The 23,510-nt window shown below is 33.9% G+C and overlaps 1 protein-coding gene across 1 annotated transcript; it reads right to left on the reverse strand.

Annotated features, from left to right (window-relative positions):
- Window positions 1-483: 483 nt before the first annotated feature.
- Window positions 484-21,978, reverse strand: LOC132269783 (cation/H(+) antiporter 15-like). The gene is made up of 4 exons (XM_059771026.1): window positions 21,574-21,978; window positions 20,458-21,486; window positions 714-1,029; window positions 484-578 (listed from the first exon to the last, which is right to left on the reverse strand). The coding sequence occupies exons 1-4, from the start codon at window positions 21,976-21,978 to the stop codon at window positions 484-486; spliced, it is 1,845 nt and encodes a 614-aa protein (XP_059627009.1).
- Window positions 21,979-23,510: the final 1,532 nt, after the last annotated feature.

A 23,510-nucleotide genomic window follows, 5' to 3' on the forward strand; every position in this document is an offset into this window, starting at 1 on the left:
ATTTATAGTCTCAATATGATAACCGTTGAGACGTATATCTTTAAAACTTAATAAATTTCTTTTGGATTTGTTAGAGTATAGAGCATCATCAATATTCAATTTTGTTCCACATGGTAACACAATGATAGCTCTTCCAGAGCCTTCAACTAGGTCTGCTGGACCTAATATTGTATTGACACTAGCTTCAACTAAAGTTATACGCGAAAAATATTTTATATCTTGGAGTATAGTGTACGTTGTTGCACTGTCTGCCAGACATATATCTTCACCATTTACCTTAGCCAGATCCATGCTTCTTTATACACAAAATATATATTTCATTACTTCAAACTTGAAATACAAACTAGATTTACATACAAGATAGCCAAAATAAAAACAAATTGGTACAACCTAAATAGAGACATATTGATATAACGAAAATTTAAACATACTGATACAGACAAAAAAAAACACACAAGGGATAACATACTAGAGAAAGGCACATTAATTGGTATGGATATTTCCATCAGCAATCAAATGATCAATATTATCACTAGGATCAGCAAAGAAGTTGGAAATATTAAGGTTAGTAATATCCACTGGCAAATCATCATCCACAAAATTCATTTCAATTTCCTTTCCTTTTCCCTTTATCATTCATTGAGGCACGGTAAAGATCAATTAGATGTTTGGGCGTACGACAGGTACGTGACCAATGGCCTTTCATTCCACACCTATAGCAAGGCTTGTCATCGTATATCTCCGGAGCTTGTTCTGCAAAGCTTTTCCTTTTGCCTGCTTGGTCGCATTTGAATTCCACTTCTGATAGGATGGTGTGAAGTTCCTTCTGGGAACCAATAAGGAATTATGATCACCACGATTATTATATTTTTTTCTATTACGACCATGTCCACGACCACCAATACGTCCGCATCCACGTCCACGTCCATGGCCGTGAAATGAGGACACATTCACTTTTGGGAATGGTACAGATCCAGTTGGATGGGACTGGTGGTTTTTCATCAAAAGCTCATTATTACTTTTAAAATTCTGCAATCGCAGGTGGATCCAGTCATAGCGAGCTTTTAGAAGGATCACAGTTTTCTGATGCTCATATCGTTCTTTCAAATTTTTTCACAGTGTAAGTGGATCCTTAACCGTAAGGTACTCTATTTTTAATTCCTCATGGAGGTGATGGCAAAGAAAGAAAGATCATGGTTTTTGCACGGTCCTGCAGGGACGCATTATTTTCTTCCTTAATTGTCTCTCCGAGATTCATGGCATCCAAGTGAATCTCGGCGTCAAGGATCCATGACTAATAGTTTTTGCAAAACTTCAGGTTTGTAAGAGTACTCAATGTAAATGACTTCAGGTCAAAGAATTTTAGATTCACTTGGACTTCAGGCCAACAAATTTTGCGAAACTTCGGGTGCGCAAAAAGTACCAAATATTCGGGAAACTTCAGGTTCACAAAGAGTATATTAACTCGAGTATGCCAATTAAATATAAATAATTTAGTATTTGTGAGACTTCGGGCTCAGCAATTTATTTTTCTATAAAGAATGGACAAATATATAAATAAATAAATAAGTATTTGCGAGACTGCAGGCTCAACAATTTTAATTATATGTAAAATTTGAATAACAACAGTGTAATATAATTATCTGTAAAGTTTGAACAACAACAGTGTAATATAAATAATTATTTTTCTTACCCTTTGAAGTGAGAAAGAAAAATAAAATTTTCTTCTCAGTTGATAGAGTCTTGTAAAGTTTGAACAACAACAGTGTAATATAAATAATTATTTTTCTTACCCTTTGAAGTAAGAAAGAAAAATAAAATTTTCTTCTCAGTTGATAGAGTCTCGTATTGATAACGTCTTGTAAATGTATATATAAATATGTATATAGAGTAATATTACGTGAGAGAGAGTAAAAGAGCTTGCAATATATTCATAGAGAGAAAAGATAAGAAAACGGAAACTGGAGAAAGAGAGAAAGTTGATTGTTTTTCATTTCTATATCTTCATTGTATACACATAATGCCTATTTATAGGCCTTGTATTCATGGGCAGCAAGCAGCTTATTGAATAAGCTATACTGCCATTGAAAATGATCTCAATATTTGCACCACATTTCAACTGCAGATGGACCCCACACAAAGACACAAACATATATAACAATATTCTAATTTTTTGATGCAATTTATGTCTCTGCTCTTCTGTCATTCAATAAGAAATTTATTGAATAAAAGAAAGTGTAGGCTTTTGTCCTTTAGCTGACTGTTCTATTTTTGTTTGGCTTTTGCCTGCTCTTCTCCTTGGGTTTCTTTTGTGCCTTTGTTTCTAGTTCCCAGCTTTGTTTGGTGCCTCTATTAACATTAGGTTGGGTCTCTGGCCCTCCATCTGAACATTTTGCCTTATTCATAAGTTCAAAACACAATTTTCTTTTACCAATTTTTTTTAAAAAAATAATAATAATAAAAATATTGAAACTGATTTCTTTTTTTTTTTTTTTTTTTTTTTGGGTAAGTAAGTTAATTGATTTATAATTTGTTCCTTGTGTTGGGATTTATATGCCCTGGCATAGCAAATTCCCATTTGGATTATAATGACGTATGTTTCTGACGTTTCTGAAATATTTATGCTTTATACAATTGGTGAATTCAATATATTATATTTCGATTCATTATAGAATTGATAGTATCCACTTGATTATAAGAAATATTTATATATGTATGTGATGGCGATCAATACATGAATATAAATAGTAATCATAAATTGGTCATAGTCGGTAATTATGGATGGACTCATAATTAATTAAGGCTTGAATTGGATCCGCGTTAGGTTGAGATATATTGCAAGAGCCGTCGTATGCAATTGCTCACTATCACAGTCATGGCATTTGACTCTTAAGCATGAGAAAAGTATAGACTCTTTTATTAATTAATAATTACTTTGATTTATTCGACGGATTCTTCGGGATCCTTAGACCGACACTTTGGGTAGTTATGTAATTAATAGTTAGAGAGTTATATTTTCAATATTTGCATCATTGCTCCTTGTATTTATTTTGTCTTGATTATGATTGATCACAAAGTAAATTCGAAGGCTTTCGTGTATTTTTAGATAACATGATTTATTATATATTTATTTATTTAAATTATTATTTTTGTCAAATAAATATTTTATTGTGATCAAGCCAGAAATAATCAATGGTACCAAAATAAAATATATTAATTAAGTAGTCGGATTGATGACTTTATTTATCCGATAACTAATTGTACATAGAGGGGTCAAAGTGCAATATTGACTTAGAGGTTATTTATTATTTAATTGGAGTTCAATTAATTTCTTTTAGTGGAATAAAAATTAATTTATGAATTAATTGAATTGGGTCCATGGACCGGGCCAATTATTAATTCATTGTAGTCAATAAAATAATAAGCCCAAAGGATTCTCGCTCATAGCCCAACTTGATATTGGAATCGTATTAGATTTAAGACATGTGAATTAGAGATTGAGAAGGATTTGTTGTTTCCTTTTCTTTATCTTTATGTTGCCTATATATACATGGTCTATGTATATTTTAGGGGTGACTTTGATGAGAAGGAAAAAGGAATATATTTTCTCTCTCTAGAAAATTAGGGTTTATGTTCTCATCTAATGGAGGCTCCCACAAGCCTAGTTTTCCAAGGTCATTCATGGAGGCTTATGAGTGATTCCTAAAGGCAAAACAATTATCAAGAAGATGGAGATCCGAGTAGAAGGCATCTTGCTAAAGGATCTACAATAAGTGAGAACATTCACTTTAAAGGAAAGAATTAAAGGTTTACTCAGACCTTTGATGTAAGTATTCAATCTGTTAATTGAATAATACATCATATTTTATTTTTGCATAAAACTTGTCTCTATGTGATGAATCAATATCTATGTATACAAATCCCTCAGAAAGTTTTTAAAACTAGCACGTTTCCCAACAGTGGTATCAGAGCATGGTTTGATTCATTACTAGAGATCATGTTTTTATCAAAATTCATCATTCATGGATCCAAAAGTATATTCATATATATTTTTATTGATGTATGTTAATATATTGATATATATTGATGCATAATGATGTATGTATAATTGTGAATGAATGATGATGTGTGTTTGGGCCATGGATGAAGCTTATAGGTTATTTGAATGTAATTTTATCTTTGGATGAATGTAATTAAGGCTTTGATTTAGACGTTTGAAAGTTCAATGATGTAATTTAATTTTTTCCATTGTATTTCAAATTGTAAATATTTATTAAAGTCATGTAATCTTCATTAAAGGATGCTATGAAGTTTCAAGAGGGTCCGAAAAGGTTAAATTATGCTTCAGTAATTTTTCTGAATTTTTCAAAAATTTTCTAGAATTTTTTTGAGGCTTAAATTTAATTTCTGGGAATTTTTTAAATTTTTCCTAGATTTTGCCGGCAGTGAAAAAGGCGCCGGAGTATGGTCTGCCGATCCGGTGCAGCGTGGTACACCAGCATGCAGTACACCCGGATCATCAGCCGTTGGATCATAACTTGGTTGATAAATGATCAGGTTTGGGCAGGTTCATGGTGCACAACTAATGCACCAATAAAGACGCGCGTGAAGTCAACGCACTAAAGAAACATTCCGGCACGTGAGGAGCACACGCCAGATCTGTAGCACCTTGTTGGCGCATGTTCTGAAGACGCGCCAGGCAAGCTTTCAGCCTCCACGAGCGTGCACGCGCGTGGGGGCAAGTCCACACGCACACCAAGCGCTGCAGCGCCTTCCAAGCGTGTGCGAGCGCTTGGATGCGTGTGGGAGCGTGTGCCACGCGCTGCTACACCCCCCTAGCGCGTGCCAGCGCATGCAGGGTCCTTCGGTCGCTTCCCAAACACTGTTTTTTGCTTCTCCTAGTGCGTTCAAGCTCCCTACAGGTGTAAACAAGCTATTGGTGGTCGCTAGAACAACTAGAATAGTATTTAAATATTAAAAACTGAATCCATTGGCCATTTAAATTGCTTCTGTCAGTTATTTATTTATTTATTTGATGTATGGAATAATTAATTGTTTATTATTATTATTCATGCATTGGATCCATGATATTTAATTAAATGACTTGATTTATATTAATTAAATTATGAAAATTAATTGGATTTGATTACTAATTAATTTGAGAGCACTTATTGGGAAATGAAAATTTATTTTTAAATTATTTTTTAAAGTGTGTTTCAAATTAAATATTAGTGAATCATTTAAAAGTCCAATTATTTTCTAAATTTAATTGGATTAAGATCAAGGCGTTTTACATGCATTATATCATGTAAATGATTAAATTGAAAATCCTAATTATGAATGATTAAAAATTGAGTGGGAGCGGGGATTTTTATACATTACCCTATAGCCTTCGTTATTAAAACCATTGTAATTAGATTTTCAAAAATAAGGCCCCGCGCATGATTTGAAGAGTCTTAATATTACAAGAATAGTTGTCTCATGAAAATAAAAATATTAAATATTCATTGTAATTAGATCTTTAAAAATAAGACCCTACGCATGATTTAAAGAGTCTAGATTATAATGACAAGATATTTAATATTTTATTTTTCATTAGAGCTTTAATAACATTATACACTCAATCTAAAATCAATAGTGTTAGCTCCTCAATGGAGTGGTCTACACTAGGTGATTTTAGAAAGGCTAAACAAAATCGGGAATTGTTTCATATGATAGACAAAGCATTGTCTTAAGAGATATGGAAATGATGGGATTTGCCCGCCAATAACAATAATGAACTTTGTCAACCGAAGAAGTTATTGGCGTATTGGTTATCTGATTTTTCATGCAGTAGTTAAGGGACCCACATACTATTTTAATGGAAGTGCTCGCCTAATAGCAAATGAATCTCAGCAATAGTAATAATGAACTCCTCCATCAGGATAAGTTATTGACTTATTGATTGTGTGATTTATTATACTACAGAGTTGAGGGACCCACATTAATTAAAAGGGATTGTTCACCAATAATGATAATGATCTTTTATTCTATTGAGATTTATTATATTATGTGGTTGACAATTCACCTTGCATATTGTATGATTGCATTTATATTCAAATTGCATGATAGTATTAATAATTCACCTTGCATATTGTATGATTGCATTTATATTCAGATTATTTATGTCTAATCCATTTAATCTGCTTGCTTACATATTCAATGTTTTTGGACATCATTTATATTGACTGGAAAAGAAACTTAGATATTTTATTCACAACGTAAGGGTACAAAATATATTTAATTACTCCTAAACCTAATCCTTTTACTTTAAGATACCCAAGAGAACATTAATACTTTTAATAAGTGAAATAAGGCAAATGAGATGACTTGGTGCAATATTCTAGAGTTTATCTCGAATACGCTCCAAAGCTAACATTTACATTATTTTATTTTCTTCAAGCATCATGTTAAATGTCAATAAGATGTTTTGGTGAGATTAGATAGAGAGTATGCGAAAGTACTATGTCAGACTTGAATACCATCAAGATAGCCTAAGGAACTCCAGTATGAGATCGAATTTTGTAAAATGATAGTTTATTATTTAAAAAAATAGCTGGAGATCAGTAGAGCAGACTTGGGTAGTAAGTTTCAAGTTGACATGATTATTGCCTTATTACCAAACTAGTTCGGCTCTTTCAGAGTAAACTAAATAAGGAATCAGTTTGAGTTCATACTCGCTGATATTCTTATAGAATTGGTAACAAATGAAGGGATAATCAAAAGTATAGGCATTCTTATCAATCTAACCTAGTCTATACCTTCTTCTTCTAGGCCTAAGTGGAAGGGTAAAACAAAGAAGAAGGATGATAATAGGACTAGGCTAGCACAAAACATGGGTATCCAAAAGGTTAAAGGGAATAAGGCAGTGTATGTTGAGGGCGGAGGAAATTGTTTCTTTTGCCGCTAACTAAGACACTCAAGGACGAACTGTCTAAGCAATGACGTGGCATAGGAAAATATATATTTAATCATTGAGCCATGTTATGTAGTTGTATCTATTAATTCCTGATGGATAGATTCTGGAGCCACTAAACATGTTTACAATTCATTGCAAGGACTTCAGGAATCTAGAAGCCTCGATGATATGGAATATATTTGTATTTGACCTGATGTCGAAGTTGTAGCTAAGTCAGAGGGAGTATTACATCTAAAATTAAAGAGTATGAGGATATTAGTATTAGAGAACTATCTTTATACACAGAAGTTAGACGCTATCTAATTCTTGTTTCACTTTTGGTTTATAAAAACTATATTGTTATTTTGTAAAACTAATTTTATAAAATTGAATAGATATGCGATTGCTTCTGGTGCATTGAAAGATGGTTAATATACTATAATCACAAGCTCTTAAGATTTATAAAATGTAGAAACTAATGTTGCATCTTCTAGATTGAATGTTAAGAGAAAATTTGTTATTCCTGACTCATTGTATTTTTCGTGTCTATTTTTGGGTTGTAATCAATCAAAATGAGATTCAAAGATTGGTCAAAGAAGGTTTATTACCTAGTGAGGCAGAGGAGCCTAAACCAAACTTGTGAATCCTGTTTTAAAGGATAGATAACTCTAAGTGCTTAATCAGCCAAATGAAATAGACATAAAGAACAATTGGAGTCGGTACACACAGACACGTGTGGTTTTATGAACATCCAAGCAAGTTTACTCACGTTTTGGATAAATTTATCTGATGCGACACAAGTCTTAAATTTTTGGTATATTCCGAAAATGTCAAGACTGACGTGGAGCACAGATTAGGTAAACTTATCAAAACACTTCGATCTGCTCGTGGATATGAGTATTTCTTGGGATAGTGCAAAGACTATATGGTCAATGAGGGTGTTGTGTACCAGTTTTCTGCAATTGACGCTAAATTGATTTAGGTATCAAATAGGAATAACAGAATTCCGCTTAACATAGTTAGATCTATGATCAGTTATGCTACATTATCTCTTTCATTTTAGAGTTTAGCATTAATGATATCGATGCGCATTAAGAACTGCATTACATTTTAGTCTGTCTCAAGGATATCTTTTGAGCTGTGTTTTTGACTAAATCTTAGTTTGAAACACATGCACTTATAGGATAGTCTTGCACATGTGCGCTTGATATGGACAAGTAAGTTGGAAACAGATCATACGCATGATAAATTTGATAACTACTCTAAAGGCACTAGGATGGATTATTTTATGATCTCAATGATAAAAATTGATTGTTTACACTCACTGTTTATCTATAGGAGGATCATATTATGAATTATATACCTAGTAGCATAAAGTTAGAGAATATGGTATGAGTACCAGATGTACCACATATTAACACGCTTATTATAGAGATTGAGAATAATATATGAATTCCCTATTGATGCAGCATCATCTAATACACAGATTCCTGCATTGGTACATTATTGTAGTGGGAGGATTATCATCCAATCCGACAGAATCATGGTTTTAGGTGAGACCGTTATGGACATCCCTGTTAAACATGAGTTGGATCCAGTAAACTACACAGAAGCGTGAACCGATATGGATACAGATCGTTTTGGCGAGTTAATATGAAATCAGAGTTGGAATCTATGTATGCTAATAAAATCTGGAATCTTGTAGAACTTTCTAGTAGGGTGATACCTATGGAAGGCAAGTTAATCTACAAAAGAATACCAGAGGAATTCTTAGTAATTAAAATCATGTGTGTATGAGGGAATATCATTATTTTTCTTAATTCTATATATTGATGACATCCTACTCATTTATAATGACTTGAAATTTTTGTCATTCATAAAGAGGTAGTTGTTCAATCACTTTTAAATAGAGGATCTTCAAGATGTAAGATATATTCCTAGGATCAAGATTTTGCAAGATCAGGTTAAAAGGAAAATAGGCTTATCTTAATAATCCTACATTGATAAAGTTTTGACCAGGTTTGGTATGCAAAACTCAAAGAATGAGTTCTTGCTTGATTGACATGGATTGCTCTCTCTAGTAAGTAGTTTTCCAAGACTAGCAGAGGAGATTGAGCAAATGAGACTGCAACTATATGCTTTGGCATATGGGAGTCTCATATATGCCATGGTCTATACCAAACAGGACATCCGTTACATTGTAGAGATAGTCAGAAGATATCAGTCCAATCTTGGACTTGATAACTGGTCTGTTGTGAAAAATATCATTAAGTACCTAAGGAGAACCAATGATATCATACTCATTTATGGATGTGATGATATGGTCCTAGTCAGGTATGCTAGATCTGATTTTCAATCAGAAGTAGATACTATGAGGTTCATGATTTAGTGTATGTTCACTCAATAAAAGGGAAATCAGTTAGTAGATTGTTAAGCAAATTTCAACTGCTGACTTAAACCTACAGGTGGAGTACATTGCAGCCTTAAAGGCGGCAATGAAAGCCTTTTTTGTTTGATCTCACTGATTTAGAGGTTGTGGAGTATACTAGCCTGCCTATCGAGCTATATTACGACAATAGTGCAGAAGTAGTCCAAACCAATGACCTAAGGTTCCATAGAGGAACAAGGTACATTGATAGGAAGCATCATGTCTTACATGAGATTGTCCAGCGAGAAAATGTACTCATGGCAAGAACATTGCATTGGAACACAACTTTATTGATCCATTAACAGAGGTGTCATCGATCAATAGTTTTGATCGTCATCTGGATAACAATGGAGTTAGATGTAATTTGAATTAGCTATGAGGGCAAGTGGGAGCTGTTGGGATTTATATGCCCTGGCATAGCAAATTCCCATTTGGATTATAGTGACATATGTTCCTGACGTTTCTGAAATATTTATGCTTTATACAATTAATGAATTCATTGTATTATGTTAGTGTCCACTTGATTATAAGAAATATTTGTATATGTATGTGATGGTGATCAATACATGAATATAAATAGTAATCATAAATTCGTCATAATCGGTAACTATGGATGGACTCATAATTAATTAAGACTTGAACTGGATTCGCGTTAGGTTGAGATATATTGCGAGAGCTGTCGTATGCAATTGCTCACTATCACCGTCATGGCATTTGACTCTTAAGTATGAGAAAAGTATAAACTCTTTTATTAATTAATAATTACTTTGATTTGTTCTGCGGATTCTTCGGGATCCTTAGACCGACACTTTGAGTAGTTATGTAATTAATAGTTAGAGGGTTATATTTTTAATATTTGCATCATTGCTACTTGTATTTATTTTGTATTTATTATGGTTGATCACAAAGTAAATTCGAAAGCCTTCGTGTGTTTTTAGACAAAATGATTTATTATATATTTATTTATATAAATTATTATTTTTGTCAAACAAATGTTTTATTGTGATCGAGCCAGAAATAATCAGTGGTACCAAAATAAAATATATTAATTAAGTAGTCGGACTGATGGCTTTATTTATCCGATAACTAATTGTGCATAGAGGGGTCAAAGTGCAATATTGACTTAGAGGTTATTTATTATTTAATTGGAGTTCAATTAATTTCTTTTAGTGGAATAGAAATTAATTTATGAATTAATTGAATTGGGTCCATGGACCGGGCCAATTATTAATTCATTGTAGCTAATAAAATAATAAGTCCAAAGGATTCTCGCTCATAGCCCAGCTTGATATTGGAATCCTATTAGATTTGAGACATGTGAATTAAAGATTGAGAAGGATTTGTTGTTTCATTTTCTTTATCTTTATGTTGCCTATATATACATGGTCTATGTATATTTTAGGGGTGACTTTGATGAGAAAGAAAAAGGAATATATTTTCTCTCTCTAGAAAATTAGGGTTTATGTTCTCATCTAATGGAGGCTCCCACAAGTCTAGTTTTCCAAGGTCATTCATGGAGGCTTTATGAGTGATTCCTAAAGGCAAAATAATTACCAAGAAGATGGAGATCCGAGGAGAAGGCATCTTGCTAAGGGATCTACAATAAGTGAGAACATTCACTTTAGAGGAAAGAATTAAAGGTTTACTCAGACCTTTGATGTAAGTATTCAATCTATTACTTGAATGATACATCATATTTTATTTTTGCATAAAACTTGTCTCTATGTGATGAATCAAGATCTATGTATGCAAATCCCTCAAAAAGTTTTTAAAACTAGCACGTTTCCCAACACCTTGTTATCTTCTAATTCTAAGCAACACAGTGTAATAGGTATCTGTTTTGATCGGGGATGGGTGACTTTGCATTGACTTACTACCCTCCACATGCTATGATGTGCTCAGCGAGGTAAATTTTTCGTTAGTTGAAGCAAAAAAAGAAAAAGAAAAAATCAACATATGTAATTATCTGATATATCAGTCTGTAGTTGTAAGTTATAAGTGCAAGCTACTATGTACATTTGTTGCCAAAAAGAACTTCTAATTTTGATTTGTTTTTATGAGTTTTTTGAAAAGTATGTGTTAAAATTTTCCTATCCATGTCTTTATTGACTCAAAATAAAAAGAAATTTTTTTTTTTTTTTCAGACATTCTTTTTGGTTTTGCAAGTTTATTCTAGTGGCACTGGGGTATGGGCATGCATAAGATTTGGAGCATAATGAGGTTGCCTTGACAAAAATCCTTGAGTTGCCGAATCGAATGTATTGAACTTAAACCGAAAAATAGGAGAGAAGGTGGCATATCACTAAACCTAATCACTATAAATTCAATAGAGGGAAGTACTCCATATATGCTGTGTTATCCCGTGGATCTTGTTGATGAACCATGGCATCGCTTGTTATTAAGGAGCGGATCTATGTCATTGATACTAACCACCTGTTTTGTGGGACGATTTATCAACTTCCCTACGCATCTTTGTTGTTGTACTTGTTGGTAAATATATGCTTCATGTGACATTTAATATATAACAAATCTTATACTAATATGTCATGAGATAATTAACAATATGCTAAAAAATCTTTAATCATTAATTAAATATGCAACTCTATATTTAATTAAATATGCAAAATAAAGCAATAAAATAATAATAATAAATAAAGAACCTGAACCGAGGCTAGTATTGGATACTATGTCCTTAAGACAGATTCGCCCCGCTCTGGTGCTAACGGACTCAGTGACATCTATTTCCCAGGATACAACGGTCTACATCCACCAGTAGCAGCACTACAAACTCGTGGATACGGTGAACCTTCTCCGTGTAATACTCTCTCTGATTTAAAAATGCATCTATACTATATAAATGCTGAATTAGGTGCAATCCGAACCAAATAGTTCAGACCAATCTTAATATGGCTCGATGAAATTGGATTAGGGTCTAAGTGGTTCGGACCACTTGACCATGGCTTGAACCCATATGTGTTTGGTTCAAATCTAAAGAGCGGAAAAAGAGATCAGAGAATTGAACATTTGTAAATGGCATATGTGGTAAGTATTTATAGACAATATGGCGTCTCTTGATTTGGGTGTGTCTCTTCACCCAACTAATACAACCATTCATCACAACTTTCCAGATTAGTTTATTCCAACAGTCACGTCTTGTGTTCTGGAATCTCTTGCCGCGAATAACCAGAAGTCAACGGCTGATGGATTACACACCACCTCGCAAAAGCTCTAGTCACGTTACAAAATGGTCGACTTTCCCATTAAAGATACCTTAACCCAATACCACTGTACAAACATTCTTTATTTAATATATTCACATTGATATTCACGTTGTAGTCTAACGTGAGACAGATAACCAAAACTATATGCATGTGTAGGTAAGTTTCATTCACATATTCCAACAATCCCCCACATGAATGAAAATTGGTTGCTTAAATGTAGAAGATGATTATGCCGACACTAGAGAGGGTATAGTCGGAAAGTTACTGCATCAGATAGGTAGTTTTTGGCTTTGAACCTTTCCTAGTGTATTGTTATCGGATTTACCAACTAATTAGTGAACGCGATGTCTTGAACTGTTCAGCCGTTTGTGTAAACCAAGACAATAACAAACACACAGTACCCTTCCTCACAAAGTTGGTTCTCATTGTTGTGTTCATTTTGGCACTGAACAAGTCCTGGTATTCAATGAGTGCTCTAGAAAACTTAGCCTTTATAATTCTCATAGAAGCAGCCCCATTTCACACTCATATAGGTGATTTCTTATTAAGAGTATCCTACCATACCTCACTTGAATTTTCAAGGTATAAGAGTCATTAAAAACGTAGCTTATCCTAATCCTCGCTATAGGTAGCATTGTCTCATCATAGAAATAGGCAGAAGATTTATATCTTCCCAGTGCTTCTGGTGAGTCACTCAGAATTTCTGTTGTCCCTTTGAACCTAGATCTTGGGATCTCCAGTCAACTAGGTTGGGTTTCCATTAAGGTGACTCGTTAGTTTTCGGCTTTAAACCCTATTCCCCTCAATGATTTGTACAATTGCTCTCTAATACAACCCTCAATTTTATATGTGGCCATAAGGTTGTGTTTAGAAATATTACACTCTGCAGAGATTTCTCCAGTTGAGAGCAACTGTATACTTTGTGCCCTAAAATTGCTTATTGTTAGCAATATCATTTTCTTTAATGGCACAGGTGTAGACTTACTTTGAAATGTCCTCTAGGTGAAGTATATTGACTTTCCTATTTGATTTATTCAAAGTTTCTAACTTTGATTCTTTAAAAGAACATATAACTACACCTTTAATATTAAAAACATGTCCACTCTTAAATTTGAAGTCTTTAATATCCCACATCCAGATTGCATCACTGTTACACCTCCAATTTTTTTTTTCTCTTTTCAGTGATCCTATCCTGGATTGAAAGTGTGTAATTAAAAACAATTATTAAGATGCCTTGCAATCTCAACTAATTATATACTTTGACTAGTATTTATATTTAAGATTTACATCTACAAAAGTTAGCTAGGCTTTTGTTATCATAACTAGTATTTTCTCAATCTCAATCTCACTCTATTGAGAATATACAATGTTATCAGATGTTAAATCTTTCATATCAAATATACTAATTAGTTTATCATTAATTTTTTAAGGCATACAATGACTTATGCATCACATTTATGTTATTGTCTCGGTACCAGCTTTAATCCACTCAAGGACTTATAAGCTTGAATAATTTACTCTTCAACTAGAACAAATAACTCAGCTCTTTCGCTGGAAAAAAGAACTCTTCTAGTTGTTCCATAATATTTTCCTTATAGGAAACAAAATGCACTATTGTTATAATACTATAAATGATTTTTGGTTCTATCCTAAAACTCTTAGGATTAAGAACCCCCACATTTATAAATATTTCTTATCTAATGAGGTAACTCGTATCAAATTTCATTTATGGACAATATGTGATACCCCTCGGATCCGAGACACGGGTTGATCAGGCCCAGGCCCAAATCTAAGGGAATATCAAACAATTAAAGTATTTTAAGACGAACACAGAATAGAAATTTAAGAATTTAAATAAAGAACCAAAAGAAATATAAAATCCTCCAAACTGAAAATATTAATAATCCAATCCTTCCAAAACCTCCAAGGTTATAACTTGGGAATCCAACTAGTGGACCCCGAAATAAAACTTCAACTGAAACTGAATAACTGAAAAATAAAAATAATCCAAGACTAAAGCGTGAAATGAAATCCTACGTTGCTGGTGGAATGAATGAGAGTCTCTGCTTAGCACGATCAAGCTTGAGACTGGAACCGTCCAATACCTGAAAAGAATAATAAAGGAGTGGGTCAGGCCTACGAGTAAGTTCTAATCTAACTACAATCTATACAGTGACCCGATACGCAGATACACTGTAGACACCTCACAATATCTATCTAGTCCATACATATAAATATATCCACACTAAGGGACATTCACTGGTCTATAATAAGGGTCTCAACCTGAATAGAAGGCAACATGCGAATACGCACCCAAAGGTGGGCATGAGTACCTAGACCTAACAGGGTACACCTCAACCTATTATAACCAGCTACGCATCCACTGCATATACGCACCCTAACCAACAAGTCTGAGACTCAAGCTCATCTCGTGGTACCATAAACATATATATAAAGTCCGTCTAAAACCAGGGTATGTAGTTCAAATATTTATTAAACTGACATACAATAAACCAACTAGTTAGTCACTCAACTTATTCAGTTGATATGACTTAACTACCATCCATTAATCCAGAAAGCCATTCAACTTATTCGCAGTTGATCTGACTTAGTCACAGTTAGGATTCAATATTTTCCAATCCATTCCTTTAATCCATTATGTTAGGTTTATGCGTTTTGAGCTAAACCGTCCCTAGTATGACACCGTCCCATACCGGTGCACACAATCCTCTATATCTATGTAAATTACAACATATGTAAAATAGTTTAATAATTTACAATCTAAAACTACTATCCAAATAATTGCAAAAAAGTGCTTAAAGTTTCAACAATTTAAATCCAAGAATTAAATCATATGATTGCAGGAACCGATTTAATAATTTAATAACTATCGTTCATAGCATGAGCAGATCAAATCTAATATATCAATGACTCTATCATGCACTTAAAAAAAAATCCTATAATCATATTATAGGCCACTAAATTGCTACATTATTTTAAGCAAATTATTTCTTTCCATCCGGCAACAGCGTACTTAGTTGTATACTTGAATTCCGTTTAATCTTTTAGCACAGGGCCACACTATGCTACAAGTCTCATTTGTTAAATAAAAGACTTCACCATGCATTTAAAACAAGTTTTATAAACACATTAAATCCATTTAAATTGCTGAAATTTAATTAAGCAATTATTTTGTCTTCCATCCGTTAATAGCATAGAAAATTCATTAACTATATACTGTTAATCCCGACCACTTAGAATTAAACTTTAATTAATTTAGGGTCCTAATAATATCCTAAAACAACCTCTTAGTCCCTCTGTGAAGACCCAGACCCATTAGTACAGTGTCCATGCTTAACAGTACTAAACAATACGTAAAAAGAAAATCAGAGAGTGTACTATTGAAGAGAGCCTGCTCTAAATTTTAAAGAGCAGGCTCTTTTGAGCCTGGAGCCAGCTCTAGAAGTCTTAGAGCCGGCTCTACATGTGTGGGAGCTGGCTCTCACCCCCTGTGAGAGCTTTCAGCCTCCGTTCACTCCATTTCAGCCAATCTGCTCTGTCCTCGGCCATTCGAACCCTACTGTTCTTCCTCTAATTTAAACTTACAGGTCTTAAGTTACATCTATTATCCATTCAAACCTTGGTTGGTTTCAGTAGGATTCAAAACAAAATTTAAAACAGTGAGACGTTTTAAGCCAAAACAAAGACTAACATAACATACATCATAGAAGGGTTTTGCAGATAAGTTTTTACAGTTAAAAGATGATCAAAAAGACATATACAAATCATGCATGGTTCAGTTAATAGCCAATTAATCTCCTATAGGCTGTCTAGGTGCACAGAACACAAGCCAGAGGGAAGGAGGAAGAAAAGAACTTGCCTGTGATTTTAGTTATGAAATCCCGGCGTCGTCTCCAAGTTTTTCGGCAATTCTGAACGCCGTCAAGCTTCCTACTACTTTGTCTCTAATCCTTAATCAACCTCCTTGGTCCTCTCTGTACAATTCCTCTTAAGCCTCGCTCTGTTTCCTCACAACTACTTTCTGTTTCTCTCTCTGTATCTTTGGTACGTGAATAGGGTTTTTCCAACCCTTGATACAGATTATAACCGTGTATTTATAGGCACAAAAATAACCTAAGTCTACTTAAAACCCTAGACTATAATTTAATCGGCCCATAGAAAACCTAAGTCATATTCTGTCGGTTATCAATACAGAACCCCTAAAACATACGTGAAAACCTACTTGCATAAACAAAACATTTAACTTATTTATTAATAAAAACAACTAATAAATCCACGTTAAATAATTAAAACATTCAATTAAAATAAACACAACAATTTAATTAAACAAAACAACTAAATAAAAATAATCAAGGAATTCATTTAACTCAAATAATTCAAATAATTCAAATAATTTCAAATAAACAAGCAACAAAACCATCTAAATAATTAAAAATACAAGTAAATACTTAATTAAAATAGCAGGACTATCCTCTTAAAATTAGGGGTATTACATAATATCCCCCCACAACTTTTGAGATAATCCTAAAATTTACATATATATATATATATATATATATATGGTTTTCCAACTCTTGAAATACCATATATTAAATATTTTACCTCATCTACCTTTCCAAAGTTCTATATTCGCTTCTCAACAAGCATGTATAACAGTCTCTAGTGCATATGTACTCACTTTATCTCTAGTTTGTTCTTATAATATGTTACAGACGTTACTGTGAATTAATGCTAGAGATATTAATTATAATGGGCTCAAATTAACATTTGTTTCTACATTTCTTGCATTTATGAATTGAGTTATTCATCTTTAGGTTTATGTTAAGTCAGTCATATTAACATGTCATAACATTTCATGTGTCACACATCACATAACTCAATCATTTAAGCAAATAATTATCTTATTATTTAAGCTTTGGATACAATCACTACAGAGTGAGCACTCACTTCTAAGTTATCTTTACTAGTTAAAAGTGAGTTCTTAGCTATCATTACTAGCTTAGATTAAGTACACTATTCTCATATCTCACTACTAGGTCATGATGAGCACCCACTTCTCAGCTATTACCGCTAACTTGAAGTTAAGTTTGTTTAACTATTAATTCTAGTAGTTCATAGCTTTAGTACACACTTATCTAAGTAGTCTACCTTGGTAGTAGAGTAATTTGTTTTGAAGAATATTCTTCAAAAACTACTACTTTACAAGTAGTATTATTCACTCCTACATGAGCAGATATGATGTATAGCTCAAATAGCTTATGGCTAAAATGGCTACTCATCACCCTCGTGTTTTTTACTACTAAGTTGAGAGCTAGAACCAACTAACAGATTTTCATCTTCCTCTTAAGTGCTATGCACCTCATTAATCATTTTAGCTTATAGTTAAGCTAACTAGTTTACAACTCAGTAATATTTTACCTTTTAGCTAAATTGTACATTAGAGTTAACTAGCTTGATTTAGCTTGTCTCGGTGTACTTGCTTAGTATATCCATAACATTTTCTATTAAACTCTTTAGAGTTATTGAAAAATCTTCTCTTATTCAGCCCATTCATAGCTATACGTATCTTAAACACTAGTATAGATCTTTTTCCCTTGACTATCGGGAGAATTGACATAGTTGGACTAGTCAATTTTTGTTTGTTGTATTACATACACAAACCAGTCATGAATTCATACAAATTCAATAATATCACATATTAAATAAACTATGTTGTAAAATTGAATTACAATGCACACTAAGTAATTCAACTACATAGTTCAATATTATAGTATCAAATAAAAGTAAACATTTATAAAAATAATATTGAACTTGCATAACAATATAATTTAATATTATATCAACTGATTAATTATAAAAAATAATTTAATAATAATATTCAGAAGAAGACTTTACTTCCTTAAAGCTTTGTGGCTCATACTTATTTTTATTGTATGATTTATGCACAATAAAATGATATGCACTGTTGTTATGAGCATAACCTATCAAAGATTTTCTATAACGATCCACTCCACTACATGGTATGATATTGTGCACTTTGGGCCCGAGCCCAAACGGTTTTGTTCTTAAGTTTTATCCCAGAAGGCCTCATACCAATTGGAGATAACACTACCACATAAAGCACTTCCCATTTCCCTTACCTAAGCGATGTGGGACTGTATACTTATAGCTTGCCCGGTGTGGTAGCCTATTGGTGCCTCTTGCACCCACCCACAAGGTTGCCACATTTTAGGTTTCACTTTAACTTTCTTAGGAATAGAAACTGCAACCTTAGTTAGACACCCCCACACTTTTAAGAATTTATAAGAAGGTTTTCGACCTTTCCATAATTCATATGGTGTCATATTAGTTTAAGGTATTTTATTGAGAACATAATTTGCGGAAAACAAAACTTCCCCCCACATGCAAATTCTGAGTTAAACCAGAATTTATCAATATAGCATTCATCATGTCTTCATGAATGATATCATGTTCTGAACAAATATTAGCACAAGTGTTTTGATCTTTTTGCTAAGTTGATTCTCAATCTCATTTTTGTAATGTTTAAAACATTTCAAAGGTTTCATATTTGCTTCCTAACAAATATACATAACAGTATCTTATGCAATTATTGATAAAACTAATGAAGTATCCTTTTTCGACCTCTTGTTGATACAAATTTAAGATAATATAATATACTACATCATATTACAAAATTAAAATAATTCAACAAATATTGAACTATATAAATATTCTACTTATATAACATGCTTCAATTTCATATAATATTGAACACATCAATATTTAGCATATCATCATATAATAATGTATATAATATTATTTTATTATATCTCAATTATTAGTATAATCTCTACTTATTTATATCTTAAATAGAAGCATATAATAAAATTAATGCAAAATAGAGTCTGTCTTAAGATTGTTGGTAAATATATGCTCCATGTGACATTTAATATATAACAAATCTTATATTAATATGTCATGAGATAATTAATAATATGTTAAGAAATCTTTAATCATTAATTAAATATGCAACTCTATATTTAATTAAATATGCAAAATAAAGCAATAAAATAATAATAATAAATAAATAACTTGGATCGAAACTAGTATTGGATACTATGTCCTTAAGACAGATTCGCCCCGCTTTGGTGCTAACGGACTCAGTGGCGTCTATCTCCCATGATATAACGGTCTACATCCACCAGTAGCAGCACTACAAATTCGTGGATACGGCGAACCTTCTCCGTGTAATACTCTCTCTGATTTAAAAATGTATCTATATTATATAAATGCTAAATTAGGTGCAATCCGAACCAAATGGTTCGGACCAATCTTAATATGGCTCGATAAAATTGAATTAGAGTCTAAGTGGTTCGGACCACTTGACCATGGCTTGAACCCATATGTGTTTGGTTCAAATCTAAAGAGCGGAAAAAGAGATCAAAGAATTGAACATTTGTAAATGGCATATGTGGTCAGTATTTATAGACAATATGGCGTCTCTTAATTTGGTGTGTCTCTTCACCCAACTAATATAACCATTCATCACAACTTTCCAGATTAGTTTATTCCAACAGTCACGTCTTGTGTTCTGGAATCTCTTGCCGTGAATAACCAGAAGTCAACGGTTGATGGATTACACACCACTTCGCAAAAGCTTTGGTCACGTTACAGAATGGTCGACTTTCCCATTAAAGATACGTTAACCCAATACCACTGTACAAACATTCTTTATTTAATATATTCACATTGCAATCACTGACATTCACGTTGTAGTCTAACGTTAGACAGATAACCAAAACAATATGCATGTGTAGGCAAGTTTCATTCACATATTCCAACAGTACTACCAAGACCGATGATGTGCTCCCAAAATCCGTTGAGGCAAGCATATCTCCGATAACACCAAGTTCAGTGCACTCACTCCATGCATCGAGTCCCGACAGAAAAGGGGACCCCCGATGGCTCCTCCCAACTATAAACAGGTCATAACCATTTTCAAATCCTGTAATAGATGAAGCTAGCCCTACTCCATCTCTCACAACTTCCTCTCGATATAAGAATCCTTTATTTCCTATGTTAGCATAGCAGACTTCATCGATCGAATCATTGTCCAGCTTCCGTTCTCTGGCGCTATCACTTCTGAATAGGAGGAGACGCATGACTGTTACAGTAACATTCTCGTGTTTTGCCATGCGAGCACTGTAGGACAGTGCCTCTCCGCCATCCGCTCCGCCTATGTAGATCACTAGCACGTTGTATATGGATTGACTGCTTATAATGGACAATGAGCCGCGTAGAACTCCCCGGTCTATGAAGATTCCGACCGAGCATGGTGCTCTGTTGAGGACATTGAGGTTCAAAGCTCGGATGGAACGGTTCACTGAATCGATGGTACCGTCGATAGCCCAATTCTTATGAAATGTAATGATCACAATGTTGGCATTTTCGTCGGGTGCAACCTGGCAAATGTCATCATGCATTCTGTTGTAACGTGAGATGCAACCGAATGATTGAACAGTTGCGCAGCCTTCATTGTAGAGCTCATAGTGTTGCAAGGCGTTGATGATGTGGTAGGATTTGGTATCACTCTTTTCTTGTGGTTGGTGTGCTATGAGGATGGGCGTAGCGCGGCCAACAAGCTCTACAAGGGGGACTGCTATGACTGCAACGGGGCTCTTTTCAGTTGCATTGGAGGCTTCTAGCAGGTTTATTATTGAAGTTACATTATCCTGGTTATGAATACACACCAATATCCGCAGCTCTGCTTCACGTTTGGCATGTTGTATGGTTCTTCTCTGGATTGGGATGTGTTGTTTAGATGGAGTCACTGCAATCACCGATAGAACAGCGAGAGTGAACTCTTGTTGAGTCAGAATCTGTCATCACAAAATCGATCAGATTATTTTAGGATTAAGAATGATAGAAACTGGACAAAAGAGAGAGCAAATACTGGCATTCCACACCTCACTACTCCACAAGTTGTACACAATGAGCTCACAGACGCCTCTTGCATTCAACATGAGTCCAAGAACAAGAGCTTCTCGAAAGTGGATTTTGTTGTAATGCGCTATCAGCATTACTGCTCCAATCTTAACTAAGCTAGCAAAGAGAACAATAAACCCTACAATCCACAGAGATTGAAGATTGATTCTGAAGATATTTGTTTTCAGCCCACTGTCTGTGAGGTAGGTTGGATAGAGAGAGCCTGAAACAAGTGTATCTAGTTTTGATGCTAAGGCTGCTCCTAAAGTTGGCCCATCCGGCACAACCAGTCCTAAAGCTAATGGTCCCAACACTAAATGTTGGCCGATGGTCTCGCTAAACAAGATGGCTACTAGAACACTCATTAAATTGAACACAACATACATCTCTCCTACAGGTTTCCCTGCTGGGATACGTTTTACAATGTTTAGTACTATTGGCCTGATTACATATACACGATGAAAACCACGAGTGCAGCCGATGATAAAATTGACAACACTGCAGTTAGTATATGGCCCTTTGTAGTTTGCAGGAATGAGAAACTAAGTATTGTCATGGAAATACCAAGGACATCGCAAAACATAGCCGAAGAGATGGCTAGGCGGCCTAGATCAGTGTTGAGGATCTTGAGTTCATCTAGTAGGCAAGCGATGTTCAGAAATGGTGCTAGACTCTGTGATGCTGCTAGTAGTGGAAGTACTTTTGCGAGGCTAGCATCCATGGAAATATACTTCTTTAAGATGAGGGATAGTGAAGCTGTGAGCACAAAGGTGGAGAACATAGTGGTGATGCCAATTGTTATGGCCTTGCGCCCTGGCCTTACCATCATCTTCGAATCTGTCTTTAGTCCTACTGTGATCGAAAAGGAAGAAAACAAGGCCAAATGTTGCAAAAGTGTGGAATATCGCGGCGCCTCTTGGAGGGAACATCCCACGTCCCATGAGATAGTCATGACTAAGAACTGAAGGGCCAAATATTATACCACCCTGGAAGGCAAGTTTAAATTTTTAGTTGTGTCGTGGAAATAGTTGAATGTTGACATTTCTTGAAATTAATTCAACAACCTGATGCAGATGATAATAAAATTAAAATGACAACGAGCACTCTACATCACAATCTGCGTTTCTTTTCTGTGTAAATACATTTATTCCCCGTAATTACATATTGTTCCTGCTGTTGAATTGCAAATTGGACTACTTAATTTTCCCATATAAGTTGGTACAAAGACCTGCCCCTGAACTGATCATCATCTTCTTGAGTTAAAGTCGTCAAAAAGCTAATAAAGGTACTACGATAAACACACACATTACTGTGTTTTAGCTAGGTTGAATAGTATCTTCTACATGGCAAGGTTGAGGCTTCAAGTTAACGAGAACAAAGTGGACGTATGGTATCTTACCTGTCAATATATGTGTGTATCTATATATATAATGTATATAAATTAAACATGCGGACCAAGTACAGGTCTGAATTAGCCATTTTTTAGGGTCTGCAAAAAATATTTCCTTTTCATCTTTGTGGATTGGATTTCGTTCTCCCTTTTATTAGTGCATGGATTTCGTTCTCCCTTGTTTATTAGTGCTATTGTTGCTCTGTTCCGTATGAAGTGAGTCCAACAATAGTATATAATGTAAAAACGCATATAATTTTTTTTTTAAGGAGACGAGGGGTAAAAAAAACTTACCTGAAATGTGCACAAAGGTCGGACACATGTTGGATGTATATTGAATGGTGAAAATTTTATGTTTAATGTAGTTGGAATTGGAACATGATAATGATACATTTTGGACACTTTAAATAATATGATAGAATGATTTTGTAATGATTATTAATTTTTAGAAAAATAGAATTCAATGTGATCTAAAAAAATATTATGGGTTAATTAAAAACAATTATATAAAATTTAAGAAAACAAAAA

The sequence above is a fragment of the Cornus florida genome, unplaced genomic scaffold, assembly GCF_030987335.1.
Source record: "Cornus florida cultivar Cherokee Brave unplaced genomic scaffold, ASM3098733v1 CherokeeBrave_3.0.0_Hap2_Chr08, whole genome shotgun sequence".
Taxonomy (NCBI): Eukaryota; Viridiplantae; Streptophyta; class Magnoliopsida; order Cornales; family Cornaceae; genus Cornus; species Cornus florida.

What these genes read in the sequence shown, in the direction of transcription:
- LOC132269783 (XM_059771026.1), bottom strand. Translation starts at nt 21,978, where the DNA reads ATGTATGTTGTGTTCAATTTAATGAGTGTTCTAGTAGCCATCTTGTTT. An exon ending in GGAGCACATCATCGGTCTTG is followed by an intron (nt 1,030 to 20,457) that starts GTAGTACTGTTG and finishes CTGCGATTGCAG; the next exon opens with AATTTTAAAAGTAATAATGA. An exon ending in GATGACAAGCCTTGCTATAG is followed by an intron (nt 579 to 713) that starts GTGTGGAATGAA and finishes ATGATTTGCCAG; the next exon opens with TGGATATTACTAACCTTAAT.